General features: G+C 47.6%; 1 protein-coding gene and 1 pseudogene across 1 annotated transcript in view; both read left to right on the top strand.

Annotated features, from left to right (window-relative positions):
* LOC144093429 (uncharacterized) overlaps positions 1-20,057 on the top strand; it is an 88,915-nt gene that overhangs the window by 52,548 nt on the left and 16,310 nt on the right. Inside the window, exons 5-7 of the mRNA XM_077626841.1 lie at positions 3,898-3,996; positions 7,786-7,926; positions 12,098-12,229. Coding sequence (XP_077482967.1) covers positions 3,898-3,996; positions 7,786-7,926; positions 12,098-12,229 — 372 coding nt within the window. The remainder of the gene's footprint in view (positions 1-3,897; positions 3,997-7,785; positions 7,927-12,097; positions 12,230-20,057) is intronic.
* LOC144115524 (uncharacterized) lies at positions 15,131-16,175 on the top strand (annotated as a pseudogene).

The raw sequence follows: 20,057 nt of genomic DNA, 5'->3' as shown, positions 1-20,057 counted from the left end.
TGAGCTAAGAAAACTTGCTAGGGTAAGGTGACCGCACCTGACCCAAGACAGGTGTAGTTGGAGGTGACGTTTTTGCTGTGTTTTGTTTCATGGTGCATAAAGAACTAAGGCTATCACGAGCCAAACGCGTGTTGGAGGTGGAATTGAGACGCCTTTGTCCTAGAGTGGACTTCAGAACTTAGCATTCCCACAGTAATTTTCCATGGGGCAGCCGCACAAGCTAGAAGTGATGTTTCCTCAGATTTTTTGCGCTTGAAGACTGCTGCCGCGCCTTTCCCGATTGACGCCTACGCAGGCGCACACTATCCGTGTCTTCGGCAGTGCGAGAACGCTCGTCCCTCGAGCTACACAGCATGGCGCAAAGGTTTTTTTTTTCTTTGGAATGTGTGGTGTTATGATCGTGCTTCTGGCCACGAGGGCCGGAGCAAGAGACAACTGAGAATCGTAAACAAAGCGGACAACCTCGCGACGGCCGCATACCGGATGTCTTTGTCGGGGGAAAAAAGGAAAGGGTTCCCTCGATCGCACCTGCAGCGGGGTCCCCCACCGGCTGCCAATGAGTACCAGGAAGCGCTACGGGGTCAATGCCTGTCTCATCCTCGACAACGGCGCCAGCTGGCCTTTCTTGAAAGCCGCTGACGCAGCTCTGTCAGCATAATTGACCGTGTCGAGAAGAACCAGGGATCAGCAGGGTCCAATCATAATGTTTTAACATCGGCATTCGTCTCCCAAAGGGAAGCTGACAGCCGGGCCCATGCACTCATAAGAAACACCTGCGACCACCTGCAAACCATGGTAAGGCCACTCCTGGAAATTCCTGGGTCTGCCCGACGTGGAGGGCACCCTCCTCTCAAGCTCAACACGTGACAGGGGCGTGTCCCCTGGGGAGAGAGTGCATGATCTGCCACAGTGAACTTGGGCACGCTTTCCTCAGCAAACCCGGCCTCCATCTAGAGATTTCAGGAAAGAAAAACCTTATAAAACTCGGCGCACAGTACGGCCGAGGAGCTTGCGCTCCTGGAGAGGTGTCCCTCACATCAAGTAGCTTCCTCACATTGAGACTATTTCACTGAGAAGCACTCTCAGTTGCTGCACGTGTACATAGTGTAAATATCTGTATAAAGTTTTCGTTGCAGTCCTCGTTACCCTGTCTCCGATCATCCTCGTCCCATCCCCGGTCTGGCCATGCTACCCGCGTCGCAAAGTAGGCTTAGACTTGAGGATGTTTTCAGGCAGCATCTACCGCGTTTTCCCAGTGCTGAACTCGCCGCCCGTGTGCTGGCCCTCGGCTCCCGGATACGTGCAGCGTCCGAGAGCCACTTCAAAAATTTTGGCGGCTTCTTACGAGCGCGCGTGCAACCAGATGACGACAGTTTGCGGAAGCGTGAGGATCTCGATGCGTGCAGATGGTAGTCGCGTGATGACGAGTGAGAGCCCACCCCACATGAAAACGACGTAGGTAGCCTAAGGCAGGTGCGGAGGATGGTCACGTGATCGGTGTGAGCGAACGGACGCGTCGGCACCGGGGGAAGTCGCAAATACAGCTCTTGCTGTAAACGTTTGTTCGTGGATGTTTTGAATACGATTATGTCGACTTCAAGCGGAGAGTCTTAAGCACGAGATTATTTTAGCTCCTATCCCCGCAAATTGCGGCGGTTATCAGCCGTGAGCAGTGCTTGCATAGAGCCGATCTTGGCTACAAAAAATTCCGGACTTTTTGGCCAGAATGGTAGAGAGCAGGAAGACAACTTCAGTTCAAGCGGGATTCGAAGCAGAGGCAAGGAAGAATTTTCGTTTCCCGATGCCATAGACCGCAAGGTCAACGCCACAGCTTCTCAGGAGGTGGGTCCTAGATGGTAGCCTCTGAAGCATATCTTGTAAATGGCCTCTTCCTAATTTGTCGTCCGCTGAAAGGCTTGGATTTAGCGCTGCCGTGGCTATGCAGTGGAGCCAGTTGTCTGAACCGACAGAAACATCCGACTGCTTCGAAAATGTGAGCTTTATGCAGCCGCACACGAAAACGGAAGGGGGCGAAAGCAGCCAAACTCACCACGAAGGCTGATGAGGAGCGGGCGAGTCCTATAAGGTACGTCAGATTCCAAAAGCAGCGAAGAACGCTTAGCGCACTGCCCATTACATGAAGGAGGAGCGGCAAAACGTGGCGGCACATAAAGCATAAAAAGCGTCAATGGAATCAGAGCACGCTGCTTAATTTTTAACCAAGCGGCTGTTGACATAGGCTGTCCAAGCCTAGAAAACAGACAGAGAGACGTTGTATGCTGCCTAGCTCGAAGAACAGAAGCGGGCAAGACTGCGGCACAGACAGCGACACAGCAGAAATCAAGACTTTCTCTGGACACGCTTGGAAACCTCGTTACATGTCAGTGAAGTTGTTTCTTCGGGCAATGCTAGCGTTCCTCTCTTGCTCTGGAGCTCTGGAAGGTTTTCAAGGTTATCATATTTTATGAAATATATGTCGTAGGTTTTCCTCTCGTTCTTCATAACTGCTACCAAGTTTTTCAGACATGCGTCGTTTTATTCCGGCGCGAATCTATGTCAAAGCTTGCCTTTCCCGTGGCCTGAGATCTGATGGTATTTACGGGCAACACAGCATTTTCGATGCCACAAATATTCTCTGCACTTTCATGATCACTTCTCTCTTGACTAACAAAATTTTGAGGCTTGTACTAGGTCGTCTCAGGAATTTTATGAAAGGACTCACCGTTTGCATTCACTACTTCAGTCATTCAACGCGTGTACAGAGTGTTACTCTAGTGAAACTTGTGATGCCATCGCAGCATCACACGATCCGTACCTTGCCGCGGACTGAGTCTAGGTTTTCGGTTTTCGCAGCTCCAAGCTATATTCGATCATTTTTATGAAAACCGGTTTGATATTGTGAAGAGTGGATACTCAGAGGACTGTGATGTTACTGCAAATTCAAAATGTCCGAGAAAATCCCGAAGCGCAATTGCAGAGGTTCTAGAATTAGACGAGTTTAAGAGCCTTTAAGATGCTTTACTTTACTTCGCATACTTTACATGCAAGTGAAGTATGCGAAGTCTTTTAGGGCTAGCATTTGAAATGGTGACGTAATCGCCGATTGAAATCGCGGAGGCCTTCAAGCTTCTACGCAGAGCAAAGCGCCAAGTGGAGTGTGTATGATGACGTCATGAACGGAACAGGTACATTTCCAGCAATATAAACGCTTGCGTTCAAGGAGGAAAACCAACGGCAACGAAGACAAAGCCCGCCAGGCATTGCTTGGCAGCATCCATGAAATGACGCACAGAAGGGTGTGGTTTACGGCAGTGGAATTTGAAATTTTACCGTCCGTGAAGTGACATCGATCATCTCGGCACTCCTCCGGTGCTGTGAAAAATAGCCTGAACTTTAATTCTCGTTTACGTCTCTATATTTAATTGCTAGGGCAAAAACGCTCGACATGCCTTACCTACAGCTTGTGTAGACTTGAATCATTTGAATATCGCGCAATACTCAAAGAGTGGTGCTTTTGACTTTTAATTAGGAATGTCCTGGGCCGTATTTTTTCACAACATATTCCTGATTTATCCTTGTGGATCACTGCGAATCGTCAATCCGTCATTCGATATCAGATCCCCCCGACAATGCTTCACACTACTTTTACTGTTTTAAACTAAGGTCACAGACTGTGGGTATTGCGTTAGTGACAGGTACAATGTAGTTATGAATCGCTAAAAAAGCTGCTGCAAAATACCGATATGTTTTCGGAGGCTGCTTTTACGCAGTGTTCGTGATCATAAATGCAAAGCTAAGAAATCTCGTTAGACACAAGTCGTTGTACGTTATGCACCCATTCATTGCGCCTGTCGATGTCATACAGCAACGATCACAGAGTTACTGATCATGTGACAGGGGCAACGGAGAATCCGAGGAGGAGGCGTCCAGCAGCAGCAACCCTGATGGCTCGCGAGGAAATCGTGCTCGCCAAGGAAGAAGGGCCGGAGCAGCGAGGTAAGCAAGGACTGCCACTGCCTTTGGCGCCACGCCGCCTGCATGAAACCCGCTGAGTTATGTTCCTTATCCGCCAACTTCGCAGCACTCGCGGATGTTTAGAGCATGCTTTCATTAGTTGCAGAAGAGTAATTTGTTCCCCACTTGCCCTCTCGACTCTGAATGCCACCTGATGTGTCTTTTCATTTTGTTTTGTTTTTCGTTTTTATCACGCGGATATCAGTGGCGAACGCCCTGCCCCTACTCCTTGCCCCAGTTGAAAAAAATAATAAAATAAACAAACAGGCCACAGAGCACGGGACGTGAGTGCTTACCTGCAGCTTCATCCACCTGGATTTAATTCAACAAGGCCGTGTTACTCATACTGCCAGATGACTAGCTACTCACGATTGCTGCTTTGTGGACCCACGTTATACGCTTGAGCAGCTTACGTCTGGTGCACAATGTGACAGGCACGGTGTCAGCTGTCAAGACGGTGTGATGTAAATGGCACCATGAGCGTGAAAGCCACCTATTAAAAAAATTGACAACGCGCATGCGCCGATTTCGCGTGTTTGCCGGGTGGTGTACTGCAGTTATAACAAAATCACTCGATCATGCTTTTATCTGGTACGCGGAACATCGAGGGCATTTCGCAGGATGATCGAGCAGTATTTGAAAAGAGTCGAGTGCGAACTAAATGCCAAAAAAAGTTTTACTGAACGATTAAAGTACGATACTTAAACATGCACGTTGTGTCAAGCGATAATGGAAGGTTTTTGGGCGTCCGGATACTTCCTTCCACACGATCCTACAAAAAAGCACCGTGAACTCAGGCCTCGTTTCGTTTCACTGCAAAAAAACGGCCAAACACATAATTGAGAAACAGAAGAAAAATTCGCAAATAGATACATTAACCACAAAACGGCAGGAGTCACAGAGAAATTTCTATTTATATAAACATTTTACACTTCCTCGTTTCATGACGGTCATTAGCGCAAACATCTAAGGACGTTTGGAACACCAGGGTAAATGTTATTGACAAACTATATCCTTGATTAAGCTGCTGATTTGCTAACTGTTTATTTCAAGAATGCTAAATAACTTGTAGCAAGCTTACAGAACAAAAGATTTGGCAATTTCAGTTTTCGTTCACGGTTTGGTGCGGCACAGTTCACCGTGTCAGCCTGACGGAGGGAGTCATTTGGCCTCTCGGCAAGGGAAGCAAGAGGACTGCCGGCGCTGCGCGGTAGTTCCTTGTTCGCGACAGAAGGGAGCGTTCAGTGTTTTCTTCGAAGGAGCAAGGATGAACCTACTTATAAAAACAAGCATTATTTATTTTCAACTTAGCCCCCGACAATTCAGTGCACTTCGCACTCTTTTATTTATCCCACTTAAAAGAAAGGCTTTTGGCTAGTCTTCAAACATCGCCGTCATTGTGTGCTTGACATCTTCATCGTTTGAACATAGTTGGCCCCGCCAGTGGTTCCAGGAAGCCAATAATAAAAGACCTTGACTGCAGGGTCGGTGATTTAGCTGCTCTCATCCCCATTGCTCCTTGGCAGCGAGCTTTTGCTTTTACAGTGGCGCGTCGTCATCAAGAAGCAGCTCGCCCGCTCAGAGCTTTCATGGCCTCATCTCTTTGATGGCCTCTTCCAAAGCAGCGACTGTAAGGGCCCTTCGTGTTACAATAGTCGTCTGTGGTATGGATTCTAAAAGCATAAATTCAGTATTGCCCCTGAAAGTTGTCATGAGTTATCCAGCAGACTGTTCAGCCCTAGGCGTTTTAGGAGTAGAGGAAGCCTCGTACTTCCACTGCATGGACTACATTTTAGACTGAGGGTCTTCGTGGCACATTAGAGCCTCCTCCACTGTCACCAAACGTTGAAAAATGACGCAGTGCACTGAATGAATGAATAGCCATTTCCATGGGAAGGTCCTTTAGAAGGCCATTTATTGAACATCTCGTTGTTATGAAGTGCAATTCTCCTGAAACGGGATACAGCGAACCACCGACAAACTTTACTGGCCCTTTTCACGCGGACTAAGGCGATTTGTAAGGGTTCCGAATGGTGCCATGGTCGCAGAAATAAAGCACCGTGGCGGTGCGCTTGCAGTTTTCAAGGTATCGATATCCCGGTGATCTAAGGGCCAGCGGCGAAAGTGGCAAGCGTTTAACAGTTTCCATTGACCGCAAGGCAGCCATCGTCTGAGCTTTCGGTCTGGCGTTCCCATTCTCCAGAAGACAACGCCGTCATGCGAAGAAGTGTTGTGGCCGGCGTACATGTGAGCTGTGCGGAAGAAGCTCGCCGAGATGTAATCCCGACATCGCCGCCGCGTGCCCTTTTTTAATGCCGCCTGTATCGTCTCCTGCACCTAGACAACGGAGTTTAATACCCCTGTCACACGGGCACTTTCGATCCTCATTGAGTCAATGCTCATCGAACTCAATGCAGATCGACGGTTGTCACACGGCCACTTTCAAGCGCAATCGAGCTCGATCCTGCTTGACTCGATGCCGATTCCTCAAGAGTGCTTGAGGTTCCAAGCACAATCGAGAACACTCTCGCTCTCATGAAGCTATAAAAATAAACACAAATGAACAAAACCAAACCACAATTGTTGTTGTTGTAATTGATTAAAATGTAACAGCACATTTTTCAGGTACTATGCCTGCTTATATGCAAACATTTGAAAACAATCTCTACACCACGCTCCAAGCTTCGCCGTCAGTGTTAACAAAGATGGCGTCCTCCTGCTCGTCGGCGCGGAAACTGTGGAGCGAGCGCGAGACAGCCGCTCTCATCGACTGCTGGCAGGACCGCCTAAATAATTTGCGGTGCCAGAAGAGAAACGCCGCAGACTATGCAGAAATCGCGGAGGCGTTGCGGGCCCTCGGGTTGCATCGCACAGCAGCAGAGGTGCGCGACAAAAACCTGGCGCAGATACGCAATGTACCGATTTGGCTACGGATTTGGCTGCCGCTGCCCCCGACTGCACAGTGTTGCCGGACATAGCCATGTTATGGCTGTCGGCGGAACATTTGGCGCCACCTAACACACATGAGAGAAACTTCTCAATGAGCATTGAAAATGCCCATGTAGCACCGGATGTTTCGAGCGTACTCGAAAATCTCGATGCAGATCGAGCTCAATGAGGATCGAAAGTGCCCGTGTGGCAGGGGTATTACATTGTGAACAGGTCGCATCTGTCGTCTACAATATATTGCCACCAAGATCCATTTCCTAGGCTCATCCTGGCGGCCACTCGTCTCCTCGGCCTCACCGCCGTGGTCGTCCGTGTCGCCGCTTCGCTCTGGTCCTTTAAACGCTTTCCGCCTCTCTCCATCCTCAAGCTGCATGGCGCCGACAACAGGTTTACAGCGATGGCCGCGAGGGGCAGTTTGATCATACCTTGCAGCTATTCTGTGTCCTGTTCATTGTTATTTTACCCTCATATTTAACATACGTGGAACACTGTTTCCCACAGAACTATAGAACATCAACTAAAACTTTGTTACGCGTATTTTGTTTGTGAGCATGATTCCGCCTATTCAAGTAGAATGTTTTTTAACTTTCACTTAGCATTTGTTACTCACGTGCCCCCCCCCCCCCCCCCCTCTTCTTAACAGTGGTGTGTAGAAACAGACCTGAAAATAATTTTCTTTCTGTCTTCATGCAGCCGTTGACTGCAATGAAGCCTCTTCCGAAGAGAGGGCAACTGCCTCTTCGCAGTGGTCGCTGCAGACATGTGCAGACACCCTATAGATGTGCTAGTATGACGTGCTACAGCACTCCATATACCATGCAGGGGAGCCCGGCCAGGACGAGAGGCGCCGGCTGAGTCCGGTGCCGAGCCGGCAGGCGGGCTTGAGGACTCGCTGAAGGGAGCAGCTGCTCCAGGCGGATCTCGCGGCCTCCCCGCGCGCAGACCAGAGGGCCGCAGGGGCCGGTAAGCATGTCTTGCCACTCAAGGCATCTGCATGACACGCGCTGGGCGCTGCTCCTTTCTGGGCGAAAAACGGCTACTTTTTTTCATCAGCGTTTCATTTCACTTCCCTCTTCAAATATTGTTGTGTTCAAAGCATGACACCGAATACTAAAGAAAAGCAGAAGCGAGACGAAGGTCTTAAAAGTATCCTTCACGCGCCAGACTTCAACCGGCCTCATATTTTGCGCTATAGTGGAAGCCACAGTGTTAGAATTATTGTGGTGGAATGATTCGGAATAGTGTCGAGGGCCTGCGCATCTTACACGCATTTAGAATTTCTCTGCAAAGACCTCTTTCTTTTTCACTAGAATAAATTAAATATCTTTGCAAATATATCTGCGAAACATGTAAGCACATTTTGCAACTATGCAAGGCTTTCGACGATATAAAACACCGCGAAGAGATTTGTGCCGATCGCAGCCGCCGCCTTGCATGCGCAGCTACGCGGATAAACCAGCGCTCGTGCTCTCGTTTGCTTCCGTCGTCCTTGTCTTATTTGCGCTATTTTTTGAATGAGTACATACCAACTCACACAGTCTTCTACTTAAAGCTTGAAGTTCGGCGGCAAATACCTCGGCGTGCTAGCATTGTAGCGAATGCAAAAATACAATACCAGCACGTCTATGCTTTTGATATCAACTTGTGTGCTTGCTATATACAGTACCTAAAATGCTTGTCAACTGATTTTAGTCAATTACGCGATCGTCCAAAATTATTCTCTCACTTATTGTCTCTACGTGGATACCTGACTTACCTACAACAACAGCTTTAGTGTACCGCTCAACGTTCCTTCCTGAAAGCCTGATTTTGAACGCCCCCTATAAGACTGCTTTAAAGGATATAACAAGACATCTACGTATTGATTAATACTGCCGTGTAAAAAAAAGGCTGCAATGTGAAAAATTATGCACTTATCGTTGTTTTCTGCGCGTTCTTCGGATTCTGTGCTCCTCAAGTCAGGTACCTGGATTCTTCGCTGCTCGCTTTTTGTGGAGCGAGGTTTCATATTTCTGTGCTACATCAGGACAGCTACGAACAGGACGCTGTTTGGCATGCTTGCTTGGAAGACATTCAGAAAAAAAAGAAGTTGTCAGTATCCAGTGTTTGAAATGGCCGAGCTGAGCACAGTACAGCTCGCAACCGGCAGGAGAGACGAGTGGAGCGCAAATAATAAAATGGAATGATCAGCGCAAGGAAAGACCGTAGTCCATTATGCTTTATCTCATAGCAACATCTTTGACCAGCGCCTATTCTCTAGTGCTTATAGTTGCAACGATCGTTTCGGAGGATGGCCTATAGCTTTAGTTACTTGTTTAGGCGCCGCGTTGGCTGTTTGGTTATGGCGCTCGGCTGCTGGCCCGAAAGACGCGGATTCGAACACGGCCGCTGTGGTCGAATTTCGATGGAGGCAAAATTATAGTGACCCGTGTGCTGTGCGATGTCAGTGCACGTTAAAGAAACCTAGGTGGTCGAAATTTCCGAGCGCTTCACTACGGCGTCTCTCATGACCTGAGTCGCTTTGTGACGTTAAACCCCTATAAACCATAAACCAAACTTTAGACTACTTGTGTGCTTTGAAGGCAAACGCAATATTTTTAATTTAAATTTTCCCCTCCCTTTATAAAGACACACGTACGTATTAGCATGACGTCGTAAGCCAACGCACGTGCTAGGTTTAGCTTTATTCGCTGAATGGCAAATTGGCCGATGGCCGATTGGTTGCGTGCTCGCTTCGCAATCTCCTTGGTTCAACTCCCCGCATTTTCGGAGGAATTTCATTTTACTTTGCTGATGACGTCACAAGGTCACGAGGGTTTTGGCACCACTTTTCCAGGACAAGCGCAGGGCCCTGTTGTTAAGCCATATAAGGCTTGCGCCTTGCAAAATATTATGGATTATCTGCGACGAGCTTCATATTCCCTTGGGAGCACTGGCGGTGAATGCACTTTTCAAAAAGGCTCAGCAATGTCGGGACTCATGTAGCGCTTGCTTTTTAAATGTCCAGCTTTACATGAATAGTGGTCCAAATGGTGCTACGGAGATACCCGCCGCTTCTTCCCCAAGCAGCACAGGTAATCGGCCCAATATTGCCAAAGGGTGGTTTCACTCTGGTCCTTCGTAGGGGTGGCCTTTGCGAATACGATTCCAATACTGGGCCAATTACATGTGCTGTTTGGGTCTAATCTCGTCATCGTCATTCGCCTATCTGCCCGAATGGGACTTTGCAATTTCTGACAGATTTCTTCAAGTGTCGCTTCTGCAGGAATTTCAATGTCACCGCCATATTAAGCCCCGGCTATCTTCCGCACTTTAACTTCCTTTAGACACCGAAATTTTGCTGTATAGTAAGTGGGGACCGACTCTCTATAAACTACCTCCATAAATTCATTCATAAATTCATGAATTGAAAATAAAAACTTTCCTTTAAGTGAAAAATTCCTCGTCAGCGGATCCCGATGTACTCATGTGGGTGCATTTCATTCATTTTATTTTTCTGTCTCTATGGAAGACAGTCACTGAAGCAATCGCATAATTTGAAAGAAAGCGCATGAAAAGGCTGGGCATCCTTTTTGCGTGGTTTTATGCCAGGTTGGAGGTGGTAAATTCAGACTCGATGCGCGCACAGTATGTGCACAGGCTTATAAAACATGAAGGCATGATAATGGGGCGTTGAAAGAACAGAGGATGCCTAACTATGACGGCAAATGGTAGAAATTAAACAGATGCCATTTGTGGCCTCTAATGCCAAGGATGTGGTGCCAGACCGAGGTTTCTGTAATCCCGTCGTGGTCGGAATGCATACGCTTGTGGCGGTGCAAGATGATCTACTGTTCTCGACTGGCACTCTTGAGGTCCAGATAAGATTGCGAGCTGGACTTCGGTAGGGATCAACGACTACGCAGCAGGGCTTGACTGGCTTGCAGGTGCCCACCCTGCGCCTACCACCTGATCTCAATGAATGCGACGTAGTATGTCCCGGCCAAATGACTCCCTTTCCGTTGCACGAGTATGGATTCGAAACTGGAATGGTGTCATGAGTTATCAGTTAAAGCCTCGGGGCGGGGATGGTGCCGCAGCGGGCTGGTGGTGAAGTAAATTTGACTGCCAGTAACGACCCCGGAAATTAAATATCAAGCCAACGAAGCCATTTCATTCTCGATAGCGCAGCAGTGCCATTGAAAAAAGTCATGGACTGAGAACACGCATTCTCGCTTGCCACACGGCGCTTACGAGGAAGGTCTGACCATTGTGATGACACCGCAGCCGCGCTACTCGGTGGAGCGCCGGAAACGAACTTCCAGCCATTGCCCTTAATAAGCAGAAGGGCACTTTTAATGCTGGGACTCTTCATCTGGAATGAAGAGTAAACGTCCATAACACGCGGTTGGTATCCACCACGTTCAGACGCCGAAGCACAGCTTTCTTTCTCCTTGGTAGAGAGAGTGAGTTTGATAATTGCCTTGTTTTGCTCCTGCCGCCTGTTTAATAGTTCATGCGTCATTTGCTATTGTCAGGTGACCAGCTTTTCCGCCATTGGTGTTTTCGAGATTAATGCCCTACACTTGAAACCCTGTTCATCAGGAGTGACAAGCACATAGTGGCTAGGACCTGGTGCCGTGATCAACACTTGAAATGCTGAAATGCTTGAAAGGCTTCAAATGCGGTGCACATCAGTTGTGCAATGTGGCAGCACGCAATTTGCGGTCAGGACGTGAGGCTGTGATCCACACCATACGTGTGAATGTCACAAACAGTAACCCCACGAATGCTGTGATTTAATGTAGTTCCGTTGGGCGGAGTATGCGTCGAAACTAAGCACGAGAAGCGAGAGAATACAAGTTGAAACGTGAAAGCAGCATAATCGCCACTGCTTGAAGAACAGCGAAGATACTTAATCTTACAAACAAAAGTCTCTTGGCGACCCTGTTTTATTTCCGCATAATATATCAAGGGCTTTGTGCAGGATCGATCAGTGTTCGGTGTGTATCTTGTCTTGAGAAGTGTCTTTCCCAACGATGGAAGAATTAATCGCTAAGGGCTTTGAACTTGACCATATCTAGAAACATTGATGGAAGTCGTATACCTAGTACACCTTAAGGGTCACAAAATTTTGCGTATCCATGTTGTGCAGGCTTCGGGGTGGCCGCATTGCCCGCGGGCAGCTGCACGCTGACATCGCAACGAGCGTAGGAAACGAGGACGAGGTCGCTGCGCCAACTTCATCCCTGGCGAGGCGCGCCAGACAAGCAGGCCAAGCTGCCAGGTAAGCACAGCCCCTTTACTGCCTGTGCATTGGTGACCACTACCCGGGGTGAATGGGTCACTTTTGACCCGTCAACGTTTCTTTCCCGCGAAGTATGTTCTTCCTTGGCATCCATATTAACCTCCACCGGTAAGCCAACTTCATATTCACAGCGGCACGCCAAATATGAAAATGAAACTCGATCAACGTGTATGCAGTTGTAAGGAATAAACAGAGAAAGATAAGTTTGAACGTATCTTTTACTGCTGGAACTTGCGAATTTATAAACTATGGCCTCAGTAAAGATAGCATTTCGCGGGCCCCGCACGCCTAAATATGCACGATATGCAACATATAAAGGCTTGTCATGAGATAAGTTTCGATCACCTGGCATTCCTCGATGCACGAAACAATTCTACACCTAGGCGTGCTTTCCGGTTCATCAGTATACACAGATAAACACGAATAATTGAAAAAAAATGGGAATACACATTATAAATTGGAGTGCAATCAGCTCCTAAATATATAAAAAAAATCAACAATATTTGAACTCGTAAATAACGCTTTACGCTGCAATGTTCGAAGGTTCTGCAACCTAAGATGAAGATAATTTTATTGATAGCAATCTGCGTATTTCTATAGAAACTTTCTCTACTTGCTCGGACAGGCAGCTTTTTTCTGCTCGCCTTGTCACGTGACTGTTCTTTTGGAGCCACAATGAAATATTACTCATATGGCCCACTCGCTTGAAAAGGACTGCCAAGAAAAAGACACAAACTTGCAGCAGCTTGAAGCTGGTAAGGTAGGCACTGCAACGCTTTAAACTAGGCAGGAGAAATATATACGGGCGGCAAAAAAAAATGAATTTTAATGATTGAGGTTAGACAAAGTAAGCCCAAAATCCGCAAATACAAAGAAAATTCTAACCTCACTATTAAGAAATAATGTATATAACAAGTGAATAGATATTCCCTTTGAAGCTACTTTAGAAGACAATGTGTTTATTATCTAGTTTTTATTACACAAAATTGTCCAATTACAAGCTACAATGCATGCCCAACAACCTCCAGAGGCGATTTCATGCTCATTAAGCCAATTTGCAGTTGCGCCCAAAACTTCCACACCCATTCGATGTGGCAACTTCTTCTTCTCCCAGTCTTCTTCGTCTCGCTTTACACGGTTCCCTCAAGCGTGCTCTGCTTCACTTGCTTCATGTTCAGTTCAGTTTCCGTTCTCGAAGCTTAGAAATGCGCTCGCTGACCTTGACGGTATCGACGTCACGGTGGTTTCACAGCGCTGAGCGGCGGCAAACTAAATCGTAAAACAGTTTCCATTGACCGGAAGGCAGCCGTATATAATGTTTTCGGTCTGGCGTACCCTGTGGAGTAACTCGGTGTCCAGCCGGCCGGTAAGGCGCACTTCCGTGCCAGCTACACGAAAGCAGGCGTTTCTCGTACGCGGCACGTTTCTCCAACCCGTGGTGCACAGTAGCAGCTACGGCAGGTTCGAACGAATAGGCAAGGGCAGAGCACGCTAGGAAATAGTTTATTGTCCTAACGCGAGGCAAAGCACACTGCGGAAGGATGTTCCATCTGATAAAACAGACGTACGGTAGCTCACAGAGTCGTTGTCGGCGGCCGGAAGCAAAGGGGCCCCTCGGGGCAGGTCAGGTTGAGGCCAGCAGAAAGAGAGGGCTTCCGCGCCGCGAGCTCATCTTTTTATCCCCTCGGGCATTGCCGAACTAGGAGCAATACGTTGCTCACGAGCTCAGGAATGCAGCCCTTTTCTAAGTCGCCAGTGCGCTGTCGTGACGCCACCTCAATGTTGGGAACGAGCAGAGTATACCAGGAGTGCCTTCTCCCCACATTCCTGGTGTCGCGCCCACGTGGTCTCCTGACTCCGGCGCGGGGGATTAGGAGGGATTCCAGTGCATCCCACAACGCATTCTCCACAAGTCTAGAAGTTTTGTGAAGCCAACCCAAACGGGATCTCGCCGCAAATGTCTTCTGCACGCCCTTTTTTTACAGCGCCCATATCGTCTCCAGCCCCTAGAAAACGGCGCTACAAATTTTAACCCGGTCAGCCTCTCTTTCACGATATACTTCCACCAAGACCTGCATTCCCGCCAAAAGGCACCGATTGCTAAGGCCATTGATAAGTGGTTCTTGTTGTTGGGGAAGAATTGTGTGCAGGGCGTGCAACTGTCTCTTGGAGAACACCTTCGCTGCGCTGCACTGGGTTGGGGAAGGGGAGTTAAAGAGATAGAATAGGAAGCCGGGGCGGAACTGCGGCTGAATGACATTTGATTGGTCACCCAGCCGCCTCTCCGTCACCTGAGGCGGGCGAAAGGAAAACGGGAGACCAACCAACACCCTCTAGACTAGCAAAGGCCTCTCCATATCCTCCTCTCTTATGTGGCTACGTCATCACACTACGACGGACCAGCTCTCGGCGCTTTCGAGGAGCGCCCGTCGTGCCCCCACTTTCTCCAGCCGGTCTCCGTTTTCTTGGTGCAACAACGCCTGCGCGGAGCAGTACCAGCCTAAGTATCGAATATAAGAAACATTGCGATGCTTTTATTACTGCTTTGCTGCAAAAATAAAATGTTATTTTGTAAAAATTTATACTTTTTGTTGAACCGCTTACTTTAGAATGTAATATTGTTTTTTGTACGTGGTTTTTTTAGGCTTTTTCGTTTTCGTACAGAGTGCTCGACTGGAAAATGCGTTCGCACTGCGGTAAACATAGTGGTTCCTTCATTTCGTGAATGTAGTTGCACGTGTTCGCATTTCTGCGTTTCCTTTTTGTTCGTGCAGCGTGTGTCACGAAACTCAACGCTGTTTCAGAGTTAGCACCGGTACGGTAAGGACGAGGAAGTACGTCGATGCCGGGGGGTGTGTGTCCAGTGTGCAGGCTGTGATAATGCCTGGGCATTGCTGCGTACCGCGGTGTCGCGAGAACTATGATGGTGGTGAGCGTGTGCGAGTCTTCACCTTCCCTGCGGACCAATCAAGAATAGTTCAATGGATTAGAGCTATCCACCGTGCGGACTTCACTCCAGGAAAGCGGTCGGTGGTAAGGTAACATTCCTTTACTGTCGTTGTTACTTCTCCCTCAGCTGCATTGAAAATGCTGCGGGCAGCATGTTGCGAGATAATTCCGTAGGGCTGCCTCTTTTGGACCGGGTAAATCTGTAAAGTCGTAGCGAAATAGTTTTGCCGACATTCAGTTCACACGAAATTTTAGAAATTTTTCTCGTACTCTCATGCACCTGTCTGATTTTTAAACTTCAGGTTCTAGAGCTGTTACTGTCTTTGCTTTTTTCTTATCCCTGGTCTGCGAGCGCCACTTTAAACCGTCCGACATGGTAAATAGAACAAGCTACACGGATACAAAGACCGGAAAAGTTATTGAAGTGGCGCTGAAGCTCGTACGGTTAGACCTGATGCTGTTCCAAGCATACTTCCAGACTGCCCGGCATATCTTTCTGCCCCAAACGCAAGCACGTCTCGAGAGGCTCCAGATGAAAAGAGGACGCGCCGAGAGGCAGCGGCGTTACAAGATGACATCAACTTGTCTATTGAAGCACACCAGGCGGAAGAGGCGGAGGCACTCTTGAAATGCATACCATGAATCAAGGTCTCCAAATTCTGGACGCTGGTTTCCCAGCATGACTTTATACTCTTCCTCAGTCTTACTGTGATGATGCCCAAGCAATCAAAAAGTCGGTTATAGTCACCACGAATTCTCTCTAAGGCAGTATTTTCATGATGTCGAGGTCACCAAACTTGATGGCGGGGAGATCATTCCAAAAACTGTCAACAATATTCGGTGCTTGAAAGGTCTGTTGGATGCTGTTGAGAGCTCTGATAAGGCTCCTGTCTTCCGCAAACCTGAAGACAAGACAGGTTTCATATTGAAGCCCGTGCTATCTCTTGTTGAAGACGCAACAAATCAAGAAATGTAAAACGAAGATTGGCAAGATGCTTTTACTTATTTAAAGGAAAAAGTCTTTCTCCTTTTAAGCAAGTCACCCCGCTACTCTTCAGAGTTGTTGGTATTTTCCAGCCTTCTATTTACCATCTCTCCTCATGCTTATAGGTACTTTCGTAACTACGGATGTCTCACATTGCCGCAAGAGTCCACGATCAGGCGTGTATGCAATGCATATGTTATAAACCCAGCAGCTGGGCAGCAGGATGCTTCTTTTGTGCTTTATGCGAAGATCGCGAGAGCAATGAAGTGTCATGAGAAGTCAGTGGTTCTCATGATGAATGAGATCCATCTACAGGCGTATTTTGATTATAAGGGTGGCACGATTGTCGGCACTGCCAGCAACACTTCAAATGCAGCAAAGACAGCTCGTGTTTTTATGATTGAAAGCCTCCTGTCTTCACAAAATAGTGTTCACATTTTGCCAGTTGAACAAATCAATGCTCAACAGCTGAACACTGCGCTCCGCAGCATCCTAAATGAGCTTGAAAAGGTTTAGCATTGAATCATTGCAGCCATCACAGATAACAACTCTATCAATCGCAAAACAATGTCTCTTTGGAATGTCATCAGAAGTCAGCAGCTCCTAACCTCACCCATCAGATCCCACTCGTCCTCTTTTTTTCGTTATTTACCCTGTTCACTTGTTGAAATGCATTCGGAAAAATTGGATCAACCAAAAGAACCATGGAATATGCATGTTTTTTCCTTCACTTATGAATGTGAACTCCAACCCATGATTATCACTACTTCGTTCAGCACCCTTCGTGATCTTCACCTAAAAGAAGAAGACCACCTTTTCAAGGCTTCTCCAACACTTTCAGTAAAGGCCCTCAATCTATCTATTAAGAAAGGCAAAATGTGAAGCTTGCACTGAAAGTGTTCAACCTATCAACCATAGCTGCTCTAGGAACATGCGGTCAACGCTATGCACTGCAGCATGCAGCTGGGACAGCGGAATTTTTAAAGGGTGTCGAAACCTGGTGGAGGATTGTTAATGTGAAGTCGGCCAGCAAAGGACACCGGCTTCGTGATGATCTGCAGACTCCCATTGCAGAAAAGTTGTGTCCACAAGTTGAATTCCTTCGAATAATTATGCAGTGGCTTGACCTGAGAGAGTTTGAAGTTTGACAATAGAATTCTCATTCGGGAGACCCACAGCGCCTTGCGTCTCACCACGGAAGCCTTGGTCAAGATAATAAACTATTGCCTTGAAGACCCTGAATTTGACTACGTACTTCTGGGGAAGTTCCAGACAGACTGCTTGCAGGAAAGATCTGGCAAGTATAGACAGCTTTCCGGGTGGCAGTACCATGTGTCCATCAGACAAGTGTTCGAATCCGAACGCAAGCTTCGCCTACAAAGAGCCCTGGCGCTTCCAGACATGAATTCAGGGGCACCTGCTGTCAGCATTGATGAGGTGATTCTACAGAGGTTTAACATTAAAGTAAATACAAGGACTTCGAAATGAAGGCTCAAAATGCCAGCTGTAACGTACGTGGCCGGATACTTTGCCCATGAAGCACTTAAAAAACTTGCATGCACTGCTTGCCGAGAAAATTTGGTAGAAGATGAAGACATCATAATTGAGAATGCTGAAATTATAGCAAACATGAATCGCGGAGGGCTCAAGTTGCCCTAACCTCCCGTGGTTAATGCTGCAATGACTGCTAAAATCGTCCTGGACAAGCTGCGAAGTAAAAAGTATGCTCGACGAATGTGAAAGCAATCGTAGTCCTCACTTGGTCATGCATCACATTCTTAGCGCTGCAACAAACATTCTGCTGAAAAACTATTGTAAAAATAGGAACGACAGTCTTGTGCAAGCAAAAGTTGCTCAAAAACGGAAACTTTGAAATCTTGACTGTTCTGACTCCTTGTGTTTCACGCCTCTGAAAGTTTTCTGAATGCTTGTACATATCCGTGAAGGACATGAGAGCGCAAAATGGCAGCATGGACGAGTAAGGGAAAAGGATGAGCTCTTAATTGCAGTTGACAAATCAACTGCGATTAACTGCGAGCATCAACTGCGAGCATGGATTAGGGCAGATGCTATATAAACGCTCTTAATTGAATAAATCATGTTGAAAGTGCAGCGCTCGTCCTGTTCCATGTTGCCATTTTGCGCTCTCATGCCTTTCACGAATACGCACCAACAAGCCCAGCTGCAAGTATTTTTAATAAACATATCTTTTTATGTAACACAGCTTGCTTCAGTTTTATCAAATCGAAAGGGATCTGCTCAGTCGGTCAGTTCAGATGCCATGCATGGAGCTGCAAGCTGTTCTGAGAGCCATACCTTATGGCAATGTTTTTTTGCGTGTGTTTGTGGAGGAAGGGTGAGCGTTTGTTTGGAAGAAAAAGTTTACAAATAGTAGTTAGATTCCAGGAAAACAGTCGGCGCTAGGTGATAAACCACACGGTTCAATTTTTGTTCGAAAATAATCTCCAAATCTGCGTCATGCAACGAGCTATTAACAAAAATAAAGATATATGGGAACGCGCAGCGGAATATCAAAGCCCCGTAGAAAAAAAAATGTGCGGACTTTCAGGCATTATTAGGTGATAGTAAAAGATACTGAATAGCCAACATATATTCATAATCCGGAAACCGCTAACTTTCAGTTTTTAAACCTATTCACCGCGGACTGTGTACCGGAAATGACATCATTAATATATGCCAGCATTAAATCATGGGGTCAAAATCATCAAAGGACGATTTCACGTAGCGCTGCAGTTACACAAGAACGAACGACCGCGCAGCACCGTCCCTTCATGAAGAACACGAACTCCGGCGCCCGTCGTAGTGTGATGACGTCAAGGAGGAGCAGAGAAGCCTTGCCTAGTCTAGAGGGTGTTGGACCAACGCGTGATGCCAGAACTGCCGCGCAAGGGCAACGGCGGGAAGCCCGGATTCCCACAGGCTTTAACCATTCAACTGCATAGGTCACGTTGGCCTCCTTACGCGGCACTCGGTGAGGGCGAATTTACGATGCGACGAGTTTCTACAGTGTGGCGTGGTGAGCGGGACACCACAGAACTACAGGAAGGCAGCCAAACCCGGTGAAAACTGGCATTTCCGATGCCAGCTAGCGGTTGTAAAAAAATGTTACGGGCTTGTGACGCAGAGAGGTGGGTTCTGGGAAGCTGGCGCGGCCAGACGAACTGGCGTCATGGCATCTCCTGAGTAACACGTTGTCGAGCCGATGGTGTCGTGGCTGGAATATTCTAGACTATCGTTTTGCGACTCAAATCAGGCGTCTCCGCAAGTTTGCGAGAAAAGCAGCCCCATTGTGGCGGGCACGCCGGAACTTGTACGTGACTCCTGACGATTCGGCCGAGTTGGTTAGAAGATATAAAGCGCCTGGGTGTGTGTCTGATTTTGTCATCATATGCCGGCCTATGTATGCGCTATAGTACGGCCCACTTTCTGTGACAGAGAACAAATACTCTTGCAGGCAAGGCGCCCATCCACCTTGTCCGTTTTTTGTGGGGTCTTCAAGAGTGCGAGTCCGCCGAAAGTACTGTGGTTGGTTACGACTCTAAAATACTGATTGGACAGGAAGGGCCAGAGCTCAGCAAGAGCAAAAGAACTAAGTACACAGTGATAGAGGCGTTTCGCAGAGAGGCAGAGGGAAGGAGGTTGGCATAATAAGCAATGCGTTTGGTCTCCAAATAAGTAGTATTTATGGGGGCAAATAATTGAACCGAATGGTGTACCTGCTCATTGCGCTGCGGTAGTTGAGCTGGCACAGTAAAGGCCCCGGGTCGCTTGGGATGTACAGAACTTGAGCACGGACTTATGTTTAAAAATGGGCTAAATAGACAATATAGCTTTCCTGTTCATGCATTTCCT

The sequence above is a fragment of the Amblyomma americanum genome, chromosome 1, assembly GCF_052857255.1.
Source record: "Amblyomma americanum isolate KBUSLIRL-KWMA chromosome 1, ASM5285725v1, whole genome shotgun sequence".
Taxonomy (NCBI): domain Eukaryota; kingdom Metazoa; phylum Arthropoda; class Arachnida; order Ixodida; family Ixodidae; genus Amblyomma; species Amblyomma americanum.
Note: the sequence above shows the minus strand (reverse complement) of the source record. Positions and strands in the feature narration are given on the sequence as shown.